The sequence below is a fragment of the Sphaeramia orbicularis genome, chromosome 14, assembly GCF_902148855.1.
Source record: "Sphaeramia orbicularis chromosome 14, fSphaOr1.1, whole genome shotgun sequence".
NCBI classification, from domain to species: Eukaryota; Metazoa; Chordata; class Actinopteri; order Kurtiformes; family Apogonidae; genus Sphaeramia; species Sphaeramia orbicularis.
This window is the reverse complement of record NC_043970.1, coordinates 33,883,241-33,907,762: the sequence shown is the minus strand read 5'-3', so window position 1 is coordinate 33,907,762 and position 24,522 is coordinate 33,883,241. Positions and strand designations below refer to the sequence as shown.

General features: G+C 39.7%; 1 protein-coding gene across 2 annotated transcripts; it reads left to right on the top strand.

The window, feature by feature from the left end:
- Nucleotides 1–952: 952 nt before the first annotated feature.
- Nucleotides 953–24,522, top strand: ssh2b (slingshot protein phosphatase 2b). 2 transcript variants are annotated; one of them, XM_030153949.1, is made up of 15 exons: nt 953–1,199; nt 6,858–6,901; nt 16,218–16,330; nt 17,023–17,087; nt 17,177–17,298; nt 17,396–17,461; nt 17,577–17,642; nt 17,771–17,965; nt 18,059–18,152; nt 18,309–18,437; nt 18,762–18,808; nt 19,008–19,154; nt 19,289–19,489; nt 19,787–20,852; nt 21,632–24,522. In XM_030153949.1, the coding sequence occupies exons 1-15, from the start codon at nt 1,137–1,139 to the stop codon at nt 22,979–22,981; spliced, it is 3,768 nt and encodes a 1,255-aa protein (XP_030009809.1). In that variant the 5' UTR covers nt 953–1,136; the 3' UTR covers nt 22,982–24,522. The 2 variants fall into 2 exon arrangements, with proteins under 2 accessions (XP_030009809.1, XP_030009808.1); XM_030153948.1 differs by lacking the exons at nt 953–1,199; nt 6,858–6,901 and adding an exon at nt 14,288–14,582.

Sequence of the window (24,522 nt, the reverse complement as noted above, 5' to 3'; positions counted from 1 at the left end):
GACACACTTCAGATTTGAGAGAGTGGATCGTGATGATGGCTGCTCCCCTTGATCTGTCCCCTCAAGCTGTAAAGATAATGTTGTAGCAATGCAGGTTCAGACTAGCCAGCTACAATGCAGTGTTTGTGAATCACAACCTCAGATTAATTCCTGTGGGACCTGTAAGTAAAGATATGATTTGTCATGGGTAAAAAAAATCCTATATTTTCACCTGTTTTGTGTAGAAATCTAAAGTTTTAAATATCAAATTTTGTATGTTAAGTCACCTTGAAACAGAATGACAGCTGACTCATCATAGAAAGTACCACTCACTTTATAAAAGAGTACACTTTGCCAACCAGAAAGCTTGACAGATTTGATAAAATGTCACTAGTAAAATGGCTTGGTGACTGATTTTGTAGATATTTTAATCAAAAGTCCGAAATGGTGTTGCTGGATTTAAAAAAAAAAAAAAAAAAATCTTATATGGCTTTCAGTATTCAGAATGAGAAAAAAAATGTATGGAAATATGGAATTATGGAAGCTGTAGAAAACCAAAAATGCATCCAACACATAAAAAAAGGTTGAGTATAAAAAAAAAAAGGATTAAAATATCCAATAAAAAATATATTCTAATAAAAAATTGTATTCTCTTCTAGCATCTTAACCACTCTTAGGGTTTCAATGTCAGAATATTTTAGTCAAATTTACATCACGATAAATTTGTTTTACAAGTTCTAAATATCCTGGGTATCAAATCACTTCATAACTGAGTTTAAGTTACTGAATTGTTATTGATGTGTATTGTTACAGCTATTAACCTGGTGAAGTTGGTTATTCTTTGGCCTGAACAGGTTACTTTTGCATTTGCAGAGGCAGGCTTATTATTTGGCTGACAAGACACTGCTTTGTTTATCTCCAGCACTCATACGGTTAATCAGGATTGACCAGAGAGGAGTAGTTGCGCATGCGCAGGAGGCGCTAACAGAGGAAACAGCCGGGGAGTAGTCAAACAGACTACGGATCTGAGAGAAAGAGGGAGGAAAAGCGAGAGAGGACCGACAACCCGGGTTCAGCTGGGGTTTCTCCACCTCAAAACAATTATGCTCGTCTGGCCGCTGTCGCTTCCTCTCAGGTGTCCGCTTCCCGGTCGCTGAATGGCGCTGGTTACCGTGCAGCGTTCACCGACCCCCAGCACCAGCTCCAGCCCCTGTGTTTCGGTAAGAACCGCCTTCATAGTAGCTTTCCCTAACTAATACTGTCGGCAAGGTTAAATCTGAATTTCCTTGCTGTCGGCTGCGTTTTCAGGCAACATTTCTGGTCTCTTTTTATCGGCTGCTGACTGTCATAAAGTGCCTTGCCTTTGTACTCCTGCGCATGCGTGAAATATAGCTGCTCATCATTTTCAGTTACAATATCAACTCCGTACTTGGACATAGTTTGACTTCTCCAAGTGTTTTTAACATGTAGTATTGGAATACAAAAACGTCGGGGTGTAACCAAAGCACAGTTCCTCTTTGTTTGATTCCCCTATGTGTTTACATGGATCATGTATGCATATTTCCGCCAGTTCAAAGGTTCAACTGCCGGTTGGCTACAAAACTCTCCAAGACGAGGACACTTTCATCGATGTTTTGTTCAAATGAATATAGTATTTCCTCTTCTTCTGCCTCAGTATGCTATATTGCAGGGTGTGTAAAGGTTTAAAGTTGCACATTTGTCTTCGTGTCATCTTCTAAGAGCTATTTCACGCACTTCCGCTCCTAATAAGCACCTTGTGACACGCATGAATGTGGGCATTTGCTGTGCAGTATTGTTGTGTTCAGCCGTGGTATGTAAACGAGGCTGTGGACGTGTGTCTTGTCTTAGTCTATCTACACGGACCTGTCTCCTCTACTCCAGACCTGCTCTTTTTTCTGTCTTTCTACGTGTCTATCTCTCTGTCTGTGTTTGTGTTGAAGAAATGAGTGAGTGCGTCCAGGCAAAGCAGAGGAGCAGGTGGTTTCCTGTTGCTGCTGTATGTGCTTGTATTGTTTGAGCACAGACAGGGAACCCCGTCAGAGAACTCAGGAAGTGCATTAACCTGCACTGTTTCCCTCACAGCCCTTGTAGTTTATGTCTACCAGCAGAGCTGTGCAGTATGACCATAATCTGACTACATTGGGCATTTCATAGCACATGATAATATCACAATCCAATACCTTATCTCTAAATTCTTGGGGTGGGTACCAAACTCTAATACTGTCATGACAATGACTAAATGACTTAGATATTACTGAGTACCCTCTAAGGATGTAACGATATGAAAATTTCATATCACGGTTATTGTGACCAAAATTATCGCGGTTATCATTATTATCATGGTATTGTTGAAATTGTGCTCAAAATGTTCAAAAAGTACTAATACACACACTGAAATAATTTCACCAAGGGTTATTTTGAAAAAAAAAAAAAAACAAGCAAAAATAATTGGTACAATGTACCCTCTGTTGCAGAAACATTCAAATATTAACCCTTAGCGGTCTGAGCCTGTTTTATCCATTTTTCAGTACTTTTGATTTAGCCTTTATATACTATATAAACAAATGTTTACCATACCCATGTTTGGTATCTTTTTTTCTATCTCATCTGTCTATTATTTTTTTCACTTTAACCTACTATAACAACACAAAAGGACAAAAAACACACAAAATATATAAAATCCTATTTGAAAAATGTATATACTTTACTGCATAAATAACACAGATGCTTAATGAACCTTTTCAAAGACTTTAAAAGTGAATATCGGTTCCAAATATTAGGTATATACAGTTAAAATTGTAATAAATTAAAACTGTACTCAAATATTTGACATAAAAGCATAGCTTTACATAGGCGTTTTCTCCAGAAAAGGGCGGTAATCAAACACAGTTATCACGATAATTAGAATTTAAATGGTAATAGTAACCGTTGGCAATTTTACCGTGGTTTATCATTATACCGGTAATCGTTACATCCCTACTACCCTCTTTTTTGGTCTAAGTTCTTTGTTTGTGTTGCTTCATGCAAATGTATTGCCATCATCTGTATCACATGGAACACTGCAAAGCATTATCCAAAAGACTGCATGTACTGCCATAAAGAGTGTGATTTGTGACGCAGCAACATAAACACGACAGGGTAATGTGAAACTTGGGCACTTTTGTATTCTCACTTGATATCCGTCGTCAAATCATACAGTTTTATCACACAGCATATACACTATAAACTCTGGTATTGGTCTGGAAGCAGGACCATTAGTGTAATTGCTATTACAGTTTCATACATCGACTATTACGTTATCACGTATAGAAGAGTAATATTTCAAGTTCTAATCAATGAATACATTGTTATTGGGCTGCAGCGAGATGAATTGCGAAATATTAAATACTTTGACTCCTCTGTCATTTGCTAAATCAAACAAATAATAAATAACTGCTCTTTGCATACTGTACAGTATGGTCACAACACCTTTGTGTGTCTGTTTTTGAAATAATGTAGTTGCTATGTATGTGATCGCATGTTTTACTATAGTTACTGTGACACAGATAATTACAGACCTGCCTTTAGATGCATTTTTGTCTTTGAAAATAAAGAAAACGTATTTTAAAAAAGGCAAATTTTTTGTTCATTTTATTACCTCATTTATATATGAAACTTTCATCCATCTACCTTTTAATTAGCCCAGTGTTACGCACTTACTGACAGTGGGGTTCATTTACTTTCTGTACTCATCAATAGGGCTGTGTGATGTGACGATGCATATTGTGTTACTGTATCATAATGTCTGTCATTTCATATTATTATATTATCGTTTTATATCATGTGACAAATCACACTCATCTGGATGACACAGTGCGTACTTCTTCATGGTACGGGAAGATTTTGCTTGATATGGTAGAGTCACATAAAAGAATCCAACATGATGAAGTAGAATATGGTTATGTAATCCAGTTCTTAATTGAATTTACAGAACAGTTACTGTACTGGGGCACCATTAAAAAAACTGTAAAACTGTATACTCCAATAGAAGATCCTAACCACATCACACAACCCCACTCCGTAAGTAAATTAGGTGTTATTGTCAATGACTTGTTTTAACAGTTCAAGAGATTGGACCAAGGAGTGTTTTGTGTTCCAAAATGTACTGTCTACCACCCCAAACTATTATTTTGCTGACAATGTCACGAACTATCACAGGCTGTATGGCCTTGAAAGGGACCCTTTCCTTCACACCTGTGTGCTCAAACAGCCAAACAGGTTCTGTGAGTCGGAATAATGATAGCTGTCTTACTCTATGCACACACATTTTAGGTCATTTGTTCTGACTGTCATCCAGACTGACTCAGAATGAATGCAAGAGATATGGCAGCAATTTTTCCATCGTCAACAGAAGCAGCCAGTAGTGAGTGTGTGGACCAGCCAAAGCAGTTCAGCACAAGAGCAACTCTTTCTATACAAATAAAAATGTTCCATATAGATGTATGGTTGAGCCAGAGAGTAAAGTTAGAAAAGACATCTCTTCATCGTAACTGTAGTATGAGCTCTAATAGCAGAGGAAGAAGAAATGAAAGGTGAGGCAGGCAGGGTGTTGATAGATAAAGTGTTTTCAAGTGGAAATATGTTTTCAAGCTGCAACCCGCACACACACACACACACACACACACACACACACACACACACACACACACACACACACACACACACACACACACACACACAGAGCGATAACACATTGTATAGACACGTCTGGTTTCCTGGTTTTTGCTGTCATGTGATGTGTGTCTGTGCAGTTTCTCATGAGATGCGTGCTTGCTGTTTTTTTTTTTTTCTTTTCCTGTACTGTATTTACTGGAATCTTATTTTGAATCTGCATAAACTATTTGATTTCTGTCTACTTCATAATAAGGGTGTTTGTTGGGAAAATACACACAGGGTTTGACCTTTGAGGGAGAAGCCTGATAGTTTGAACTTGGTGACTAGAGATACTCTGGGTTGTAACTTGTGACTCTGAGGGCAGCACAGGCTTGCCTCAGATTTTGCCTGTCCAGTCCTGCAGTTGTGTGCCCAGCCAGTAAGTTCAGATGACTTATTTCCATAAGCTATGGAAAAACCCTCTCACATTTTCATACATGTAAAAACACTCAGCCTCTGTAATTCACTGTTTTAGCTAATCTAACACAGAGTTGATTGATGTGTGACTTTGTCCTATGCAATGACCTGGAATAGCAGCTGAAATGCACTTGTGTCATCTAAAATGCACCAGTAAATTAATATATGCTATATATGTCTTCTTATAGATGAAATCTCCCATACTTAAATCATGATGGCTTTACATTCTTGTGTTCAATTAAATTGTGTTATGTTATATCATTGTTATGCAGCACAACTCTCAGTATATAGAAGTGATATATTTGCTGAATTTGGAGCTCCAAAGTTAGTTACAGTTTCTGTTTGCAGCAAATATGAACATGTCAATGAAGTGTTTATATTTCTAGTGTAATTCTGATATTGCATACATTTTTAACTTTCTGAAATCCAATCAGAAAGTAACCATCACGCAGAAACCTTCATGCAAGTGTTGATTTAGTTGTCCCCACAACATATTTAACAAGCCACAGAGCAATAATGTTATATTAAAAGAATATACTCTGTCTAGTTACTCCAATACACATGGTGTGATAGCTGATGTTTTACCCAATTTGTACTGTCCAGTGTCCATATCAAATACTGTTGTGTTTTCACCTAAATAAAATTTCTACAAATCAAACTGTTGTATGGGCTAATGTGATGTCATACAGCAGGTCTTTGAGTTCATTTTTTTCTGTACTTAATGTGGCTTACCATCAGCATGTAATCCACCTCCGTTTATGAAACTGTTTGTGGCTTTGTAATGTTGTTAAGCCTGTAAACAAGATAAGTGCCATGCATTACAGTATACATGCCAGGTCTCTGTCTCTTGCTAATCCTTTGTCGTCCGGCCTCGCAAATCTTCATTTTCCACATTTTGCAATTTAAATGTGATTTAGATTTTTTTTTTCCCCCTCTTCCCTCTCTTTGCATGTGAATATGTTACACTTTGACCGGCCACACCTTCAAATGGACTGAGGTCATTTTCCTGGATAGTTTGCAAATTGAATCCCTATTCTCCCTCCTGTGCCTCCACACTGCTGCTCCATTCTCTGCTCAGATGGCACTGAACATTATGGTGGATGCAACTTTCATATGTAATACATATGTGTGTGCATGTGACATTGGAAGTACACAAGATAGTCTTTTATTTCACCCAAAATAAGAAATACTTAAACATGTCATGATATCTGATACAAACCTAGGTTTAATGGAATACCGAAACAAAAATCTTAGTGATTATCATAGTGGTATTATTTGCAGAGTACTTACAGAGTTGTGGAGGCCTGTGCAGAACATTATGATAATGACTGGATACGTTTGAATTAGTAATTTAAACAAAAAATATTTCTAAAATCAGGTTCTAACTCCGTTTTTGTTCATTTGGGGATTAATGATTAAATAAATGTTGTATAATTTGTATCTTTTTTTCCTTCAAAGTCCATATTAAATGCCTAATATTAGCCTTTGAGTACCATCAGGGCCAAGTTCTGTTTTTCCATCTCAAACATACGCATTCTTTCTATTTTTTTAATAAAGGAAACAAAATCATATTTCACTGTACATATTACGCATATTACCTTTCGCTGGACAAAATCACTAAATCCAGAATGTCAAAACACAGTTGGGATATTTACTTGTAATTATTGATATTTCATTTGTAATTGTGTAATTGCACGGGTTGACATTGCAACTGCAATTTGAATTCACCATCCTGCATTCTCTTTTAGGAGTCCGGTAGTGGGGAAGATGACCGACGTTCACAGCCAAGAAGGTAAGAAGGTCATCTGCGCTGTCATTGTCTGACATATAATGGGTTCAAACACCTACTGCAACATTTTCTGTGTAGTGTCATATTCTGTAGTTCCTATGATTAAACTAAACAAAATAGAAAAGAGATAAAATAAGCTTTATCTGTAGTTTTTACATCTGTCTGATCAGAACACTTCTTTTGCTCCTATGGCATTGTGGTTTAAGAATCCTGCGTCATCATTTTATGCCTCAGGTGTTGAAGTGGAGAGGAGAATCTGGTTTATCTTGTTCTACTCAATCACAGTTACAACTGGTTTTAGTCCGCTACCAGCTATCAGCAGTTTTCTTCTGCGTCCTACTTTGTTTATTTGTTTATGACACATCTCATATCAGTGAAACTCAGAAGCAGTCGCTCTCATTTCCCATTTTGTGTAATATGGCACTTCAGTAGCAGATGAAATCCTGAAAGTTCTTCCTCTGTGCTGATTTTGTGGCCGTCCAACAGAGGGCAGCAGGCGTCCTGTGAGCCAGCTCTGAGTATGTGGGTCAGGGGAGCCGTGCTGCTGCTGCTGTTGGGGCAGTTCTGTGGCCACTCCCTAAGTCGTGTCTGTCTGGTCATTGGAGCTCTGTGCCATGAAACTGAGAGGCCTGTCTGTATTTGTGCAGCTGGGAGTGAAATCTGTATTCACACACTGGGACTGAGTGTGATTGTGTACACAGAGGTAGACCTGAATCAATGTCATTTTGATAAATTTTAATGTGTTGATAAAAAATATTTTTTTATATTGTCCTTATGTTTAATATTGTTTTATTTAAAGTATATTGTAAAATCATTATGACATTGTGTGGACTCCATCAGAGAAGTAGATTCTATGTCAAGCCCTTTGCCTTTTGATCCACTTCTTTATACTCCATCTACCTGTCAGAGTTAAACACGCTTACATGACTTTGCGACTTGTGTAGACACTCCATGTTTTCCAACAAGCACACACATATACAGGGTGTCCACAAAGTCTCTTTACATTAAAAAAAAAAAAAAAAAAAATTACAAAAGCAATTAATGAGATGTGTTAATCAGATTTGTTGTATGTAATCAGTGTAGGGATGGGAATCGAAAACCAGTTCTTTTTGAGAACCGGATCCCAGTAGCTCGATTCCTTGGAATTGTTTGCCTGCCTGCTTAACAATTCTGCTTATCGATTCTGCCTTTGTTGCGCATGTGCGATGACTTCATGTGTACACTGCATTGTTTTGGTCAGAACGTAGCCAACATGACGTTGAGGCAGAAACGGTCTAAAAAGATGACACCAGGTCCACTGGAACACTGTCAGAGCTTCCATTTCCTCAAAAGGGTGGAATCCCTCCAGTATGCTCAAACATTCGTCCACAGCATATGATTCATTTTACAGGAATGTCACATATTTGATACACTACTTAGCGGCACTTGTGAATGTAGCAGCAGTGTGAACACCAGGCCCAGTTCCGGTTCCAGTGCGGGCAACAAATGTCGTACCCCCTCAAATACAAGTTTCAATAAGGTAGGATTCTACACAGTAGAGGAAAGGAAATGAGGTGCACAACAACGGGAGACAAGCCGAGTCAAACTGGTTCCATGTAGTGGAAATGCGGCAATAGAGGAATTAGTAAATCGTCTTTAGTTTCACTGTAATTGCATGTTTCAACTGCATGTTAGTGGATTCCTAAAGCTAACATATCCAGACCAGTGGATTGGAAGGGATGGCCCAGTTCCCTGGCCACCTCACTCACTAGATATCGCTCACCTGGATTTCTTTCTGTGGGGTTATGTTAAAGATCTTATGTATCAAACAAAGATATGGGACATCAACAACCTGAAGTAAAAGATCACTAATGCCATTGCCACCATCAATAAGGCTATGCTACAGTGAACATTGCAAGAAATCAAGTGTAGTCTTCTTGTGCTTCGTGCAACTAATGGTGCCCATATAGAGGTGTATTAAATGAGGCAAGAAAACTTCAATATCTACTTTTCTTTTGGTAATAATTTCCACAGATTTGTCTATTCATTTGCTTTTGTAATAAATTTGTTGAATTGTAAAGAGACTATGTGGACACCCTGTATTATAGATGGCATATTCTAATGAGCAGGCCAGTCTTGACCTCAATATCACTCACTTCCTCTCTGCCTTTCAAACCATTAAATGTCATCATTCCATATAATACTCTATTAATTTCACCACTTCAGTTGAAGTATTTGGTAGGTCAGACACATTTTCATTCAGTAAGCAGATGTACTCTGCATGCACAACCAATGTTAAGTAATGTTTAACATTTTACAAATTTCTGAAAATGTAAAGCACGTTTTAGTTCAGTTTTGGGTCTGTGGTTTTCATCATCTTATAGTATGAGGCCATAGTGAAGCAACATTAATCCTTGATTTACTGATTATTGTTTTTGCTCTGTTTGATCTAGAGGTGTAGTGGTACACAAAATGCACAGTTGGGTTCAGCATTCAGTTTTTACAGAAACATTTTAACTACAGAAAAAAAGTGGGGGGTTTTTTCCCACATATTTTCAGTAAATGGGAATAGTTTCTCACTTACGGTAACAATTGATGTATTGTTTATATGTAGCTGGTCCTTGCTCCAAACCAAATTTCTCCCCTGGGAGACAAATAAAGAAAACCTTGAGTGTGAAACCTTTGAACAATTAAGACCCTCAAATCCTGTATACTGTCAGTAAGCAATGACATGTTTGCTCCCAAGTATAAAGTAAATTTAATAAAGAATAGAACAGAAGACAATAGAACATATTAATTTATTGCTTAAATTAACCACTAAAGTTAGAAGTGCTAGGTTTAACTTTAGAGATTACACAAGTAATGCTGTCTTTCTCTCTTTTTGTAAACATTGTGGACACAACCATGTTAAAACCTTTCCCTGTAGTTTCAGTGTTTACTCTAGGGCTGGGGTCACCAACCCTGGTCCTCGAGAGCTACTATCCTGCATGTTTTAGATGTTTCCCTCTTCCAGCACACCTGACGGTCATTATCAGACTTCTGCAGAGCTTGATGATAGGCTTATCTTTAAAACTAGGTGTGTTGGAAGAGGAATACATCTAAAACATGCAGGATGGTAGATCTCGAGGACCAGGGTTGGTGACCCCTGGTCTAGAGTCTATCTGAACATATCACAGACGTGAAGCTAAAATCATGATGCAGTCCATCTCTTCTCCTTTCAGGCTGTGTGAAAATTGCCTGACAGCTTGAGCTCTTAATTTTTCACTGAAATTATTCTAATTTATGCCCAAATATAAATATGTTGATGGTCGTTATTGAGAGGAAATTCAGCGAGCAACATACTGCATGTTTGACCCGTATGTCGTACATAACATAAATTACATTCCAAAAGTTGCTGGCAAAAACATTTAATTCTCCAATTTTCAACTTCCACAACTTCTGATATTTCTGCATCTTATAAAGAGAGGCAACCCTAAAAAAATGGAAAAAGATAAATGATTCTATTTGAAGCTTCAGTAGGTAGAAAATGGAAAAAAAAAAAAAAAAAAAACACACAAAAAAGAAAATATAGCTGTCTAATGCAGCACTCTTCTCTCTCTAATAAGCATACACTGACACTAGAGAAGGACGATGCAGCTACATCTCATGTCATTATGGAAAACTTAGGCAAAATCAAAGTTAGAGGAATGGTCATAGCCTCTATGATGAGATAAATCTACCTGATATCTCATCTCTCTCTCTCTCGCCCTCTCCCTTTGTGATATTTACTGAAACCAGAAAACAGCTTAGACGAGGGCATCTACTTTTGTTCAGAATGAATGTAATTTTTGAGGCCTGCAAAATATTCCTAATTAAAGCTTTAAGCATAATCTCAAGCTTACTGGAGAATTTGGCCTAACTTTGAAAATAGAGTATTTAGATGGAATGCAATGATTTCTAATTGCTTGTTTGTCCTGGCTGCGTCATGGCTGCCTGTTGTGTCACTGACGTCAGCAGCTGCAGCAGAGCTCATCTCTAAAACACAGGTAGTCTGACAAGAACAAGGCTTTATTTATGCTGTGTGTCTATCTGCATAAACAGGCAGCACTGCACCACGGCTAGTTAAAGGTGACATTACCAAAGCTTTAACGTCACTGAACAGCGCACACAAAAAGGAAATAAAAACGGAGAAAAGGAATTCATTATAAGGTTTTGGTGGCAGAGTTATTCTTGTCTTTAACGAGCATATCACTTTAGACAAGCCATTGATCTAATTTTCCTCCATTTATGTGTCTCCTAAACTTACAAATCATTTCCCTCATATTGTTGCAGTCTTATATAATGCAGTCACACTGTGCCTATCATTGATTAGACTATAAAAAATCAGACTGATCTCCTTCTTAAGCATTCATAAATCCATTTAGCCTCAGAAATAACAGATGTTAATGGATTTTGTATGCTTTAAATGAAAAGTGAAAATGAAAAGTCTTGGGTGTATATTGTATAAGTGATGGTGCGATCACTAAGGTGACTTTTCTGTGTGCTGTCTTTGTGTTGTGACCACATTCTGGCCTTCGCTGTCATTGGACGGTGTGAATTTCAGCAGTCAAATGAGAGAAGAGCAAGGTGCAAACTGAGAGATCTGTGTAACACCACATACATAAGCATGCGGATCAGTTTGAGTCCTTGCCTTGGCTCGGACTGCCTGACCTGTGCATGCTGACTGTGGCGCTACAAAATGGTCCAAAAATACCTTCAGATATAACAGATATTGTTTCTAAAATATGTGTGAATAAATTTGAGTGAAGGAATATTGGGCAGAAATGGTGTCGCAGTGACAAAAAGACTTAGAAAGGAAGCGGTGATGTGGCTCTTTTAAGGCATTTGTCTCGAGGGTGTTCAGTCTATAATGTTAACCTTTTAATGACACTGTTATAGCATCTCATGCAGTGTTGGGAAAGTTACTTATGTAATGTAATAGTTTGCAGTTTACTCGAATCTGGAATCTAATATAAAATATAATAAAGCTAGTATTGATTACTTTCAATATAGCTGGGTAATACAACTTAAAAGTCCTAAAACCATACAACACAACTCTGTGCATTAATATTGAGGCCAACTTCTTTTATATTATTTTCTGTCTTTTATTTCTGAACAACAAATTGGTCACCTAGCTTAGTGTGATGGGCTATTGTGGTCAACATGTAAGCGTTTTACTATTGGGTTACAGTTATCTTTATTTTGATTACATAACAATCTAAATACAATTGGTTACTTGCCAGATACATTTGTAGGTACCTCAAGGGTCAAACAAACCATGTGTCCGATTACTGTTTAAGTAGTATACTGCCTAGATAATGGCTCTACTTCAGCCTTTCATATGTTTAATTTAATCCATTTTATAATTGCATTATGTCATATGACTGTTTTAGCAGAAATTTTCATAGATGGCATGACAGGTGTGAACAAGCACATTAAACAGACAAAAACACTTTTGACAGGCCAGAGAAGGACTCGACACATAAACACCCCTGCAGTTGTTTGTCTGATATGAATTGGCAGAGAGCTGGTGGTCACATATTCACCCTACCCTGTTTTAAATCCACCCCATAAATTGAAACCACGAGACATCAACAAGCAGCGTAACCAAGCCTAAGGTCAAGTTTCTCATTAGTTCACACAGCTCCTTTTTGATTTCTCAATCCTTTTTCCGTTGTTGTTGTTGTTGTTTTTGTTGCTGTCCTGCTGTTACTGGAAGCACCAAATGAAGTGTCAGGTATCGCTGACTCTAGTGAGAAATTTCCCTAAAGGCTACAGACCTAGAGGTGCTTACGCAACTTGGTCATTCTTTTTTCAGTGGCGCGTTCAGGCAACACCAATGTGATCTGTGTGTGACCTAAACTCTCTAGAGGACGCCCCTCTGGAGTAGTAATTAAAGCTTAATCAGGAGTGATGGTGTCAAGGAAGTTTCAGTTGCTGTTGTCAACAATAGGTGACAAAACAAAAGAAAATAAGAATTTTATCTTACATCTATGATAAATAAGGAAATATGGAGACTGACTGTGCAGATTAATTCCATAAACCTACAGTCAGATCACTTTCCTGGTCTGTTATTTTTTTGGGTAGAGGCAGGTTGGATTAATGTCCATACAAGTTTATAAAACCAGCCTTTTTGATATAAAGCTGTATAGCAGTTGCCAGGCCTGTCAACAGGCATTACATAATGACCTGATCAGAATTATTTATGTTTGTTGGGATTATTTTGCATAGTGTTTTGAATAGTTTCCATTCATCTCTATAAGGACAGCTGGATGAAGGAAACACAAATGATACACATCCACCATATGACCGGCTCTCTTTTCCTTATTTCTTGCTATGGTTCAGGTGGATTTGAGTATTGGTATCAGTCACTGTATTTTAAGGAACTAATTAAACCAGATCAGCACTGTGCAATGTTTTTTTCTTCTTTTGCAAAGCCTAAAAAGCAAACAGTAATACATATTTACATGTTCTTTATTCAGTGACATGGCTCTGTTTCAAAAGGTGTATGTGTATTATTAAACAATCTTCTACAGTAATAGCTGCATAAATTGCCAAATGATTAATCACTAGTCAAATCTTAAGCTGCATGAGGTCAAACAGTCAAGAGGGAACTGAAAGAGCATGTCAAATAGAGTGACGTACCATATAGTAATGTAACTGATAGGATCAGCCACTTTGTTTATGTAATAAAGCTCTGCTTTGTTCCTCCTCACAGTAACCAACATGCAACTGCCACAGTAGGATTAACTCATGTATGCACTTATGTAATTGTATTCATTGATGCTATGCACCTGAATGATCTTGTGCAAAATTGTTTACACAAGCAGCATTTTGTGTTGAAATCAGCTGCTTTTATATTCATATCCTGACATTTTCTTTTTTCTGTCAAATGAAGGGCTAGAGGTGACCTAATTCTGGTTATAATAAATACTGTTGCAATAATTTATCCAGTGTAAATATGGGTACATTATAGTCAAACTGGATTCCTCCTGTGTGTTTCCTACATAAGTGTCAGTACACTCCACAGTACAATTATGGATCTAAGTCATGTGTTTTTTTTGTTTTTTTTTCATGTTTCATAATCAGTTTGTGAAATAAAAGGTCCATCTTCATTGAGGTACAGAATGTTGTTTACACAGTCGTTATGCGTCTGCTCTAAACATCATCCTCCGTACTCTGCTGTTCTCTGCCATTGGCCCACGCGTGTCTCCTCCCACAGTGTCAGGATTTACCGCAGCCTGCTGCGGTCAGACCAAACAGAACTGAGCAGATGCTCCACACACACCTGCCCTGCACCTCCATACGACTGACAGTCTGTCCGCTTTAGAGAACCACGGAAATTTCTTATATCGATTTTTTTTTTTTTTTTTAATTTATTTATTTATTTTATGACCGAACATTTTCGAAGTCTGCAGAGATGTCCGTTCAAGGGAAATTATCCAAGTGATTTCTGCCACCAGAGCCGCTGCCTTTTTGCCCCTGGGTTCCACTTTAGTCCGGGCTGACCGTCTCCTCCTCCGCACCTTAACCCGCTCCTCCGCCTGCAGCCCGCAGCCATGCCTCCCGGTGTTGTGACCGCTCCACGGAGCTCGTCAGCCGGATGCTTTTGCGCCTGCTGCGGCGGGACGATGCGACCGTATTTCACCGAAAACTCAGTGATCTCTCAAGGGGAGATTTATCAGCTGTAAGTTTACGGAACCCACTGTCCTTAATGGTGTGGAACATTGTATAGGAGGGATGTGATCAAATGCACCATTATGCGGATGTTAAAGTAATCTGATTCAGGTTGAATTAAAGTTATTGTGCAGTCTTTTGTCTGACTTTAACCTGATTAATTTTACAATACAACCAACCACCTTTCTGTCTTTATGTTTTCCACGGGCTCTGTTCTTGTGCTCAGATATGACAATGGCATATGGTTTTCCCGTGGTGACTTGAAGGGAAGGATGTGACAGCACAGTAGCAGCACGATCAGTAACTGCAGGAACATTTCCTTCCTTTTTTAGCTCCTTGAAATGCCAGCCAAAGCTTCTGACTCATCTGATTACATGTATCCTCCTTCCATTCACCCTTAGTTTTAAGGTTTTGGATTTTCCTTAAGTGCATCTTGAGAGGGCACAGCAGAAAAGTACACACTGTACCTGAAACAGACTGCTGTGGTGCATGTGACAGCTGAGTGTCCATAGATGTGGATGTGGAGAGTGCACTTTTTTTTTTTTTTTTATATAATCTCACCTGTAAGCCGGTTGTCACTATCTACTTTTCAATATTCAAGTGGAAAAGGCAGAAATCGGTTTCCAATTTCTGCCTGCATCTTAGCTTCAACACCACCCCCTGACCTGTAGGGCATGCAAAGGCTTTTTTCTCTTGTAAGTGAGAAGTTTCACCAGGAGTCATCAAAGAAGAAAGTGACAGAATCTGTTTGGAAATGGGTTTTCCTCATCCTCTGGCTATATTTGCAGCTGTTTACTAGCAATGAATGACACATATAGACTACAGTGGATTTAGGTCTCTGGTGTGTCATGTAGAAAACACAGAAAGAGACCTTGTGCCATTAGCAGAATGTCACTCGATTGAACATGTTATCTGACTTTTGGCTCATGGACTGTAGCTCAAAATATTTTAAGAAAAGAACAAGATCAGTCTTAAAAGTTTAAGGAATACTTTAGGTATCCAAGTCTGTTACATAATACTATTGTTAAGTGAGAACCCTGGCACTAACGGCATCTTTCTTGCCCAGTGCTCAGTTTTGCACTATAAAGTCTCCAAAATTTGTAAATTAAGAGCATATATTAGTATATCTGGTAGATCTGCTTTTTGTAGAGAAGGTAAAATTCATAAAGAATAGAATTAAGTAAACAAATTCCTGTCTCTTTTGCTGTCATTTTCTGTCTGTCTATGTCTTGTTGAGTGTCATTTATGAACATGTCCAGTACAGTTAAGCCGCCACATTATTGGAACCAGCTGGTGTTTTAATATCAGGCTGTCCAGAGCTCATAAGTGAAACAAGTATAGTCATTATTGTTTGTGTGAGATGTTTTCACAGGGTGTAAAGTGGATTTCATAAGAAAACACATGATGAGGTCACCTTTATTAAAACATAGTAAACCCTGGATTACAAGATCCTGCAGGCTAAATACATAGCTCATGCTTTCACTGTGTTGCACAAAAGCTTCTTTTTCATGCAATATGGGGAGGGGGCGTAGTCCTCAACTGTGAGAATATTACATACATTTGCACCAAAAGACAGAAAGTTGGACACTTATGCTATGTTATTGTAATTAGTTATAATTGACCATCTTTTTCTTTTTCTATCTAGTATCAGTGAAAGTTTCCTGACAGTCAAAGGAGCTGCACTCTTCTTACCTCGAGGAAATGGCTCCTCTCCATCTCCAGGCTCCCGGTTCTCACAGCTCCGCAGCAAGCATGCAGGTAAAGCCGAGGGTGTCCACTATATGATGATGACCTACTGTCGAATTAACAATTTTAAGATGTGTTTTTGTCTTCTTAGTTAACTGAATAACTATTTCAAATAACACCTGTTTGCTGTCAATTCAGGTAAATTTGGCTATATTCACACTTCAGGCAAAATTTGGCAAAAGTCCAAATCTAATGTTTTCTCTGATTTTCATCTCAGATCAGTTTTTCCTCATGAGAATTTGAACAGCACGAATCACATGGAATCTGTTCTTTTCACTTCTGATCTGGGCAACTTCCATAAGTGGTCGTGAATCAGATACAAGTCTGATATTTTTTGTTATGACCTCAGTCTGAACAGTCAGATCAGAATTGGTGGGACTTTTACATCACTTTAAATGTAGATTTGTCTCAGCTCCACACCGGAAAGTAATTAAAAGTGGTTCAAATGCAACAAATACATGAATTCAGCCCTAAAATTAGTCAGTATAATATAGTTGGTATAGTATATATTAGTAAAACAGGGACTGGAACCTTCTGACCTATTGATGATATTAAAGTTTTAAAGGCACACCCTTTGCCTGTGGTATTTTCACTGTGCTTATTAATACTTTTACTGAAGAACATGATCTGAACATTTCTAACACCATTACTTTTATGCACATTGTCATGTTAAATAACTGTAGCTTTTGGTTTCTTTTAATCAGGAGACATCCAACAACATCTCCAGACCATGTTCACTCTCCTCAGACCTGAGGACAACATCAAACTGGTGAGTTCATGCATCCACGCAAGGTTCACTTCCACATTCACGTTCATTTGTGTGTTCATTGTCACTCAGCTGTGTTACCACTCCATCAGGCTGTTCGCCTGGAGAGCGCTCACCCTCAGGTCACCCGCTACATGGTGGTGGTCTCAACCAATGGCCGTCAGGACACAGAGGAGAGCGTGGTGCTGGGTATGGATTTCAGTCCAGTAGACAGGTGAGAACTGGCATGTGAACAATATATTGGCCAAACATTTGAACAAAATTTGTAACAGTGTTTTTAACTTTTTTTGTTGTTCTTTTTTTTTTTTTAGTTCTTGTTCTGTAGGAATGGTTTTGCCTTTATGGAGTGACACGCTGATTCATCTGGATGGAGATGGGTATGAAAATGTCCAACATATCATGTAGTTAAGGAGTATCTGCAGGCTGCTGGGATATCTGACAGTCTTTGTGTTTTGTTCCTCCCTCCTCTGTTCTCTGTCTTTTTGCTCTCAGGGGTTTCAGTGTGTCAACTGATAACAAAATCCATGTATTTAAGCCTGTCTCTGTGCAGGCGATGTGGTAAGTCATCCTCAGTTCTCTTGTGACGACACAGACTTGTAACTCCCCGTACATTGTTTGCTGGTCCTTATCTTGGAGATTCACTTGTATTTTAATTGTTGAATCCTAGTTTTTGCTCTCACTTGCAGGTCAGCCCTTCAGTCACTCCACAAAGCATGCGAGGTAGCTCGATGTCACAACTACTTCCCAGGCAGTTTGTTCCTCACCTGGGTCAGTTACTATCAAAGCAGGGTCTCCTCAGACCAAGCACGCATCAATGAGTGGAATGCCATGCAGGACGTGCAGTCACACCGGGCTGATTCACCTGTCCTCTTCTCTGATGTGTAACTATCAATCACTATGATGTTTTTGCATTTTTATAAATACATGTAGTATATTCATATATTATACATAATAATGTCATGGTATTTCTGCAGACCTACTGAAAGGGAACTGACAGAGCGGCAGATCAAGACCAGTTTAAGGGAGATCATGATGCAGAAAGATCTGGAAAATGTCACCTGCAAAGAGGTGAGACTGCACTTCACTGAATCATACTCTTCTAATGCATGAAATCTGAGTTATTGCCCTCACAGTTGGAAAAACTTTATTTTAGGTGTACATTTATTGTTGTAGTCATAAGACATGTGATTTTGTCTCCTACTTGGTAATGCTGCTGGTCTGTAGATCCGAACAGAGCTGGAAATGCACATGACATGCAACCTGCGAGAGTTCAAGGAGTTCATTGACAATGAGATGATTGTAATTCTGGGGCAGATGGACAGTCCTACAGAGATCTTTGACCATGTTTTCTTGGTGAGTTGACTCGGAGCACTGCCACGAAGAGCTTATTTGTTTGTTCCAATGTTAGTTATAAAAGAAGCAAAATTATTACTTTTTTTTTTTTAAAGAACATTCACTTAAATCAGCTGTAGATTGAGCCTCATCCATGTCTAGCAATTAAAAAAAACATGAACTGGTCAAGTATAATTGAATGTCTTTCAATTTTAAGGTACTTTCCTCTTGTTTAGTTTAAATGCACCCCAAATGACAAGCTTGTTTTATTACAGGCTTTAAGCATTATGAAATGCTCAGTCAAAGGCTCTGAACTAGTCTGAAGATTGCTTTTGTTTCCTACAGGGATCAGAGTGGAATGCATCCAATTTGGAAGAGTTGCAGAAGAGCGGGTAAGTATAGAAACAAAAACACTGAAATCTGCTCACATAGCAAATGCTTTATAGTCAGCATTTAAATCTTGGGGCGTATGTCTGACATGCAGTGATTTTGTCGGTGTTAATTTTCATATTCAATAATAACATTTTATGTAGGTTCTGAGCCAAAAATGTCTGCAACAATATTCTTCTCATACCTTCTTTTTTTCATCAGGGTTCAGTACATCCTAAACGTAACAAGGGAGATCGACAACTTTTTTCCCGGACTGTTTGAATACCACAATATTCGTGTTTATGATGAGGAAGCTACTGACCTTCTTGCCTATTGGAATGACACCTACAAGTTTATATCTCGAGCCAAGTGAGTTTCAGATGACAACCTTTATATATTTCCCAGTGAGCTTTTTCTCTGTCATACATTTATGCACTGGCTGATCTGAAAACTCTTGAGTGATGTGACTTGTATTCATGCATTATTCTTGTTCTCTTCTGCAGGAAAGCTGGGTCCAAGTGTCTGGTGCACTGTAAAATGGGTATAAGTCGATCTGCAGCCACAGTGATTGCGTATGCCATGAAGGAGTACGGCTGGGACTTGAACAAAGCTTTTGATTATGTCAAAGAGCGTCGTGCCGTGACCAAGCCCAACCCCTCTTTCATGAGACAGCTGGAGGAGTATCAGGGCATCCTCTTGGCCAGGTGAACACACATTCACAAGTGTTTTAAGTGTTTGATTTTGTCATATTTGTTTGTAACTGCTTGCTGACTGATTTGCTGAGTAATTTGCAGACATTACTGTCTATTTTTTGTGTTTCTTTTACTTGATCATATTTATTGATATGTTAATGTTAATTTGAGGCCTTTACCTCAATAGATTTTTGAAGTCTACAGGACGGTTGGCAAAAACATTTCAAGCAGAAGACAAAATGAACATATTATGCTTAGATTTTTTGTGTTGTGATATGCATCTCCACCTTTTCTCCCCTTCTCCTGTAGCAAACAGAGGCACAACAAACTGTGGAGATCTCATTCTGATAGTGACCTCTCAGAGCACCACGAGCCCCTGTCTAAATCCTATGCCCAGCCTCATAGCCTGGGCCGCTCAGACCCTCATAATCAGGCCAGCAGCATGCCTGGCCCCTCTGTTAAGGAACTGCTGGAATCACTGGGAACTCCATCCAACACTGGCAAAGCAACACACTCCACTAGTGAGCCTGATACTGACGTCAAGTCCAATCAGCTCATCTCTGCCTCCAGTGAGAGGGTGACGGCTCTATCAGGTGGGGCTGATGCTCAAATCCCTGAGCCTCTTTCTCATTCTGCTGCTCCACTGAGCCAGCTGAACGCCCCCCATCCCACCTCCACAGCTGGATCTGTGTCTCCATTATGTCCTCCACTCTCCAACGGTGTATGTGACACTGAGGAGCGGCCCTCATCCCCTCCTCTCTCCCAGCCGCGGGCCGCCACTGTGGTGCCTGAGCCTCAAAAAACAGACATTTCCATGTTAACTGTAGCAGAAAGTGTTCTGTTGGGCCAACCTCACCCACCTCCATCCCTCCACCACCTGCCTCCATCACCGACTCCGTCCCCAGCTCCAGTCTGTGCGGACGAGGTCATCAAATCACAGGTGTTGTCCTGTCCTTTGCCTGTAATAAAATCAATGCCAGTGTCAGTGCCTGAGCCCATGACAACACAAATACCAAGCACACAACAGGCTGGACCCCAGTGTCTGTCTGCACCAGTGCCTGTAAAAAAAACAGACTGTGACCAACAGTTGTGTGACTTGTCTTTGGACAGCTTCGCAGCCCACACTCCCTCCACTAGTGATTTTATCAGCTACCCTAGTGCCATTCCACAAGACAATGAGGTGTTGTTTGCCCACAGTGCTGATCACATTAACTTTTTCAGTGCCAGGGAAAAGTTTAAGGGTATGACTCAAGATGGGAAGACTCATTGTGCTGCAGTGCAGCAATCAACTCAGCTCAAGAGCTGTGGCAAAGAACAACAATCGCTGCCTGAGGAGGTTTTGTATAATGAAGGAAGGGAGGAAGATAAAAGAAAGGTAAGCCGGTTCCTCATAGCAAAACCACCTCACCATTATCTCCTTTGCAAACATGCAAACAATCACACACTGACTTCAGTCATGCAATCACATGCTCTGACAGAGATCTTAATGTCTAAATGTTTAGAGTTTTTGTAAGTGTGTTGTTCAAGTTTAAGTTTACTTTTATGAATCTGCATTGTTAAATATGTCTTAAAAAGATTTACTTGTGCCTCGTCGTTGGGTTTTGAATTCAAAGGCACCACCTCGTGGCAAAACCTGAATACTTCATGCACAGCGTCTGTCCCTTCTGAACTACTTTTTCTCCTCATTTCCACTGGAGGCAGTTCTGTCAAATCATTACAGTAACACAATCTGTTGTGATAATTGAGGTCTCTCTGTATAATGCTTATGATTCTACCAGATTAATTTCAGTGTGTTTCACATGCATCTTAAAAATGGTTTGTCACTCCAATAATTTGGTGTAAGTTGCACATAAATACATTTATTATATTAAATCTGTCTGTAAGATGCAACTTGACATTAAACTCATATAAAACGAGTCAAAAAGAAGCAATTTGACGATGTAGGCAACTTGGTCATGTAGCAGCACAAAAATCAAACCAGGAAGTAGACCTGCTGAGGCATAAAGCCGAGCAGAGAACTGAACTAAAGGGAGTTCAGCCATGATGGGACACAGCTGTTTCTGGTGAAATTCAGGAGCCATTCTGTCTCCATCTCATTGTGCATGTATTGTCATTTGGATTTGGTTTTCATAACGTCTTGACATTTTCTTGTAGGATATTGCTGTCCCTGTGCAGGCCACAGGACTGAAGCCTGCTATGCTCACCGAGTGCTCACCCCTTGGCCTTCCAAGCCAACTAGGGCCTCAAGGTCCCCAGGACCAGGATGTGAGGAGGTCAAAGCAGGAAATGGAGGATCAAGATGTTTTATTACAGGAGGAAGCTGAGAATGTAAAAGAGGAAGTTAAAAACAAAGAGGAGGAAGACACAACCCCCCCTCAACTCTACAGCGACTGGACAAGAGGCTCAGTGCGACGGGTCACACGGCAGCTTGAACAACGAATGAAACAGGACCACGACTCTTCATCCCCCTCTTCATCCCCACCTTCTCTCTCTGGAAGCTCATCTTTGACTCAACGACGCCTAGCCAATGTCCCCCCTGCAGGAGTGTCGAGTGGGCAGGATATTTCCATTTGCCCTCAGGTGTCTGTAGTTGGGACTGTGCAGGAAGAGCAAGAGGAGGAGGATGGGAAATTTGGTCCCGTGCAAAAGGAAAGTGAGAGCGTAGTTGAGATGCAGGTGCTGGGACAGGACAACCGAAGCACAAAAGGACCCAGACAGCAGCTTGTTGATCCCAGATCTCTGTCTACCTCTTCATCTGGTCACCACACTGGCCACTCTCCCTTTGCCTCTGTGAACTTTCTGTGTTTGGAGGGTGTGACCCAATTTGAGTCGACCACAGACTGGGACTGCTACACAGTGGGACCCCACAGTGACATCATTATGAGGGAGACTTGGGAGACTTTGTGTGAGCTGGGTGCCTTCCTGCAGCAGGTAAGCGTGGGCGGAGCTGGCAAGGCGAGACGAATGGACCAGATTTTCGGCCTCGACACCAGCACCACTCAGAAGCCAGGCAGCAGCATCCAGAGACGGGTTAGAGAGGTGGAAGCTAGGATCCGTCAAGCAGGGCTGACCCCTCCATCCCTCATGAAGCGCTCTGCTTCTCTGGCCAAGCTGGGATGTCTGGAGCTGTTGGCGAATGACCTGAGTGAATGGGAGTTCAGTCGCTCCTCCGTAGCCCCTTCCTCTGCTGAGCCTCCAGCTCATACCAGTAGTGATGACTCCAAGAAGCAGCGGGTCCACAGTTCACCCTCCTCAGCTAGCCAGCAGCCAGAGCTCGTCAGGATTGGTGCTGAGAGGCTCACTGAAGCTGAAGAAACCTCGTCAGGAGTCTCTCCAACCTCAGAACAGAATCCACAGAGTGGGGAACTCCCAAACTCCAGCCAGGACTCTGTGCACACACCTGGGCTGGTACCCAGCACAGCAACAAGGCAGCAGTATGGAAGGACTCACCCCCTGAGGCGGCTTAAGAAAAGAACTGTTAGTACTCTTTACCACACCATGTAACCCTCACCCTGTGTGAACTTTGGTGTGTTTGTGCGAGAGAAAGTGTGCACCTGTGAGAAATGAAAATGAAGTGCACATGTTATTGAGCAAAACAAACCAATGCCTCTTGCCTTAAAGGATTTGTTTAGTAGTTTCTGCGTTTTTTTTTTTTTTGTTTGTTTTGGTTTTTTTAACCACCCTCCCGCAGATCTACCATGAGCCTCTGTGATGTAAGAAAGGTGTTTTGGCCAGCAGTTCAGATTGATTTACATTTAAACAAAACATTGAAATAAACACTGTGTATTATCAACACTTGCAAAAAGCAAGTATGACAAATGCATTAAAAACAATCATTGGAATGCTTCTGGGTAACTTGTGGAAATATGTTTAAACCTGCATATATTAACTCTTTACATCATTGTTGGTTTTGGTTATCACTTGATATTTACTTGTTTCCTGTTGGTGGATTCAATAATCCGACCTGATGTCAGGTAGAATGTAGCCTCAGTTTTCCTTTTCTGTCTTTCAGCTCTGTCCACTTTTATTCCCTGTGCTTATCAACAATTACAAAAAACAGGATGTAAAGGTAACCTGGGAGCTTTTTGGCAGAAATGCTGCTATATTAGCAACCCTGTCATTTCTGCTGTCTTGACTGATCTCAAATGTGGGCTAAAGTAGCAGTAATACATCTGTAGCCCAGGCTGAACAACACACATAACTGGATAATACTTTGCATAGTTGGTGACATAAACATCAACCGAAAGTGGCTGTATAGATGTGTATTGAAACAAATTGCAAAGATTAGAGGCATGCTGGTTTTTGTTTTTTTTTGTTTTTGTTTTTTTAAAAATATGTTTTCCTTGTTTGTTTTGACTGCACAATACCTCAAAGTCTGAACCAAATCTGAGCTGCACAGATGTCAGGCTCTGGATTCCTGAAAAGTCCGTCTCAATCAGAAACAGTTTCAATTTCTCAACTTGACAAACTGAAGTTACCTTGTCTTTCTGACATTTTACCGCTTTGATGCCACTAAAACTCAACATTTTGTTGTATGTATTGCTGTTTGTGGAGGGTGGGGGGTGGGGTAAGGGAGTTGGGAGTTTGAGGCAAAGTGTATGTGGCTTTTCGGGGATGTAAAGATCTTTATTGTGACATTTTAGGAACTGTACATGTTTTTATATCTAGCTTGTGTCTGTGTGTGAGTGTGACTGTTGTAGCACATTTACCATGTGGGTGTGTATTTTTTCTTTTTTTTAACTGTTGTCTTTTTTTTGTACACATTAGGGGTGTGCCTCTGACTGGCAAGTGAAGCTTCTCTGCAGTCAGAGATTTCTGTCATACATGCACTTTACTCCCTTTTTTTAAATTTTAATGTGGCTTTTTTATGTGAGGTTGCTACTTTTGGGGAGCATGCTTAGGTAGTAGCAGCTGTTGGGTGTGTGTATTGTTATAATTTTTTTTGTTTGTTTTTCAATTTTAAACTATCATTGTAAATATTCTTTTATATCATGTGCTTCAACTGTGACCATTAAAATAATGGAGATTATTGAGAATCATCTGGC

Bases quoted from the DNA above. Each gene is read 5' to 3' on its own strand.
- ssh2b (XM_030153948.1), top strand. From the start codon at position 14,455: ATGCCTCCCGGTGTTGTGACCGCTCCACGGAGCTCGTCAGCCGGATGC. The intron at 17,088-17,176 runs GTGAGTTCATGC...CCACTCCATCAG, and splicing joins CTGAGGACAACATCAAACTG to GCTGTTCGCCTGGAGAGCGC. The intron at 18,153-18,308 runs GTGAGACTGCAC...GCTGGTCTGTAG, and splicing joins AAAATGTCACCTGCAAAGAG to ATCCGAACAGAGCTGGAAAT.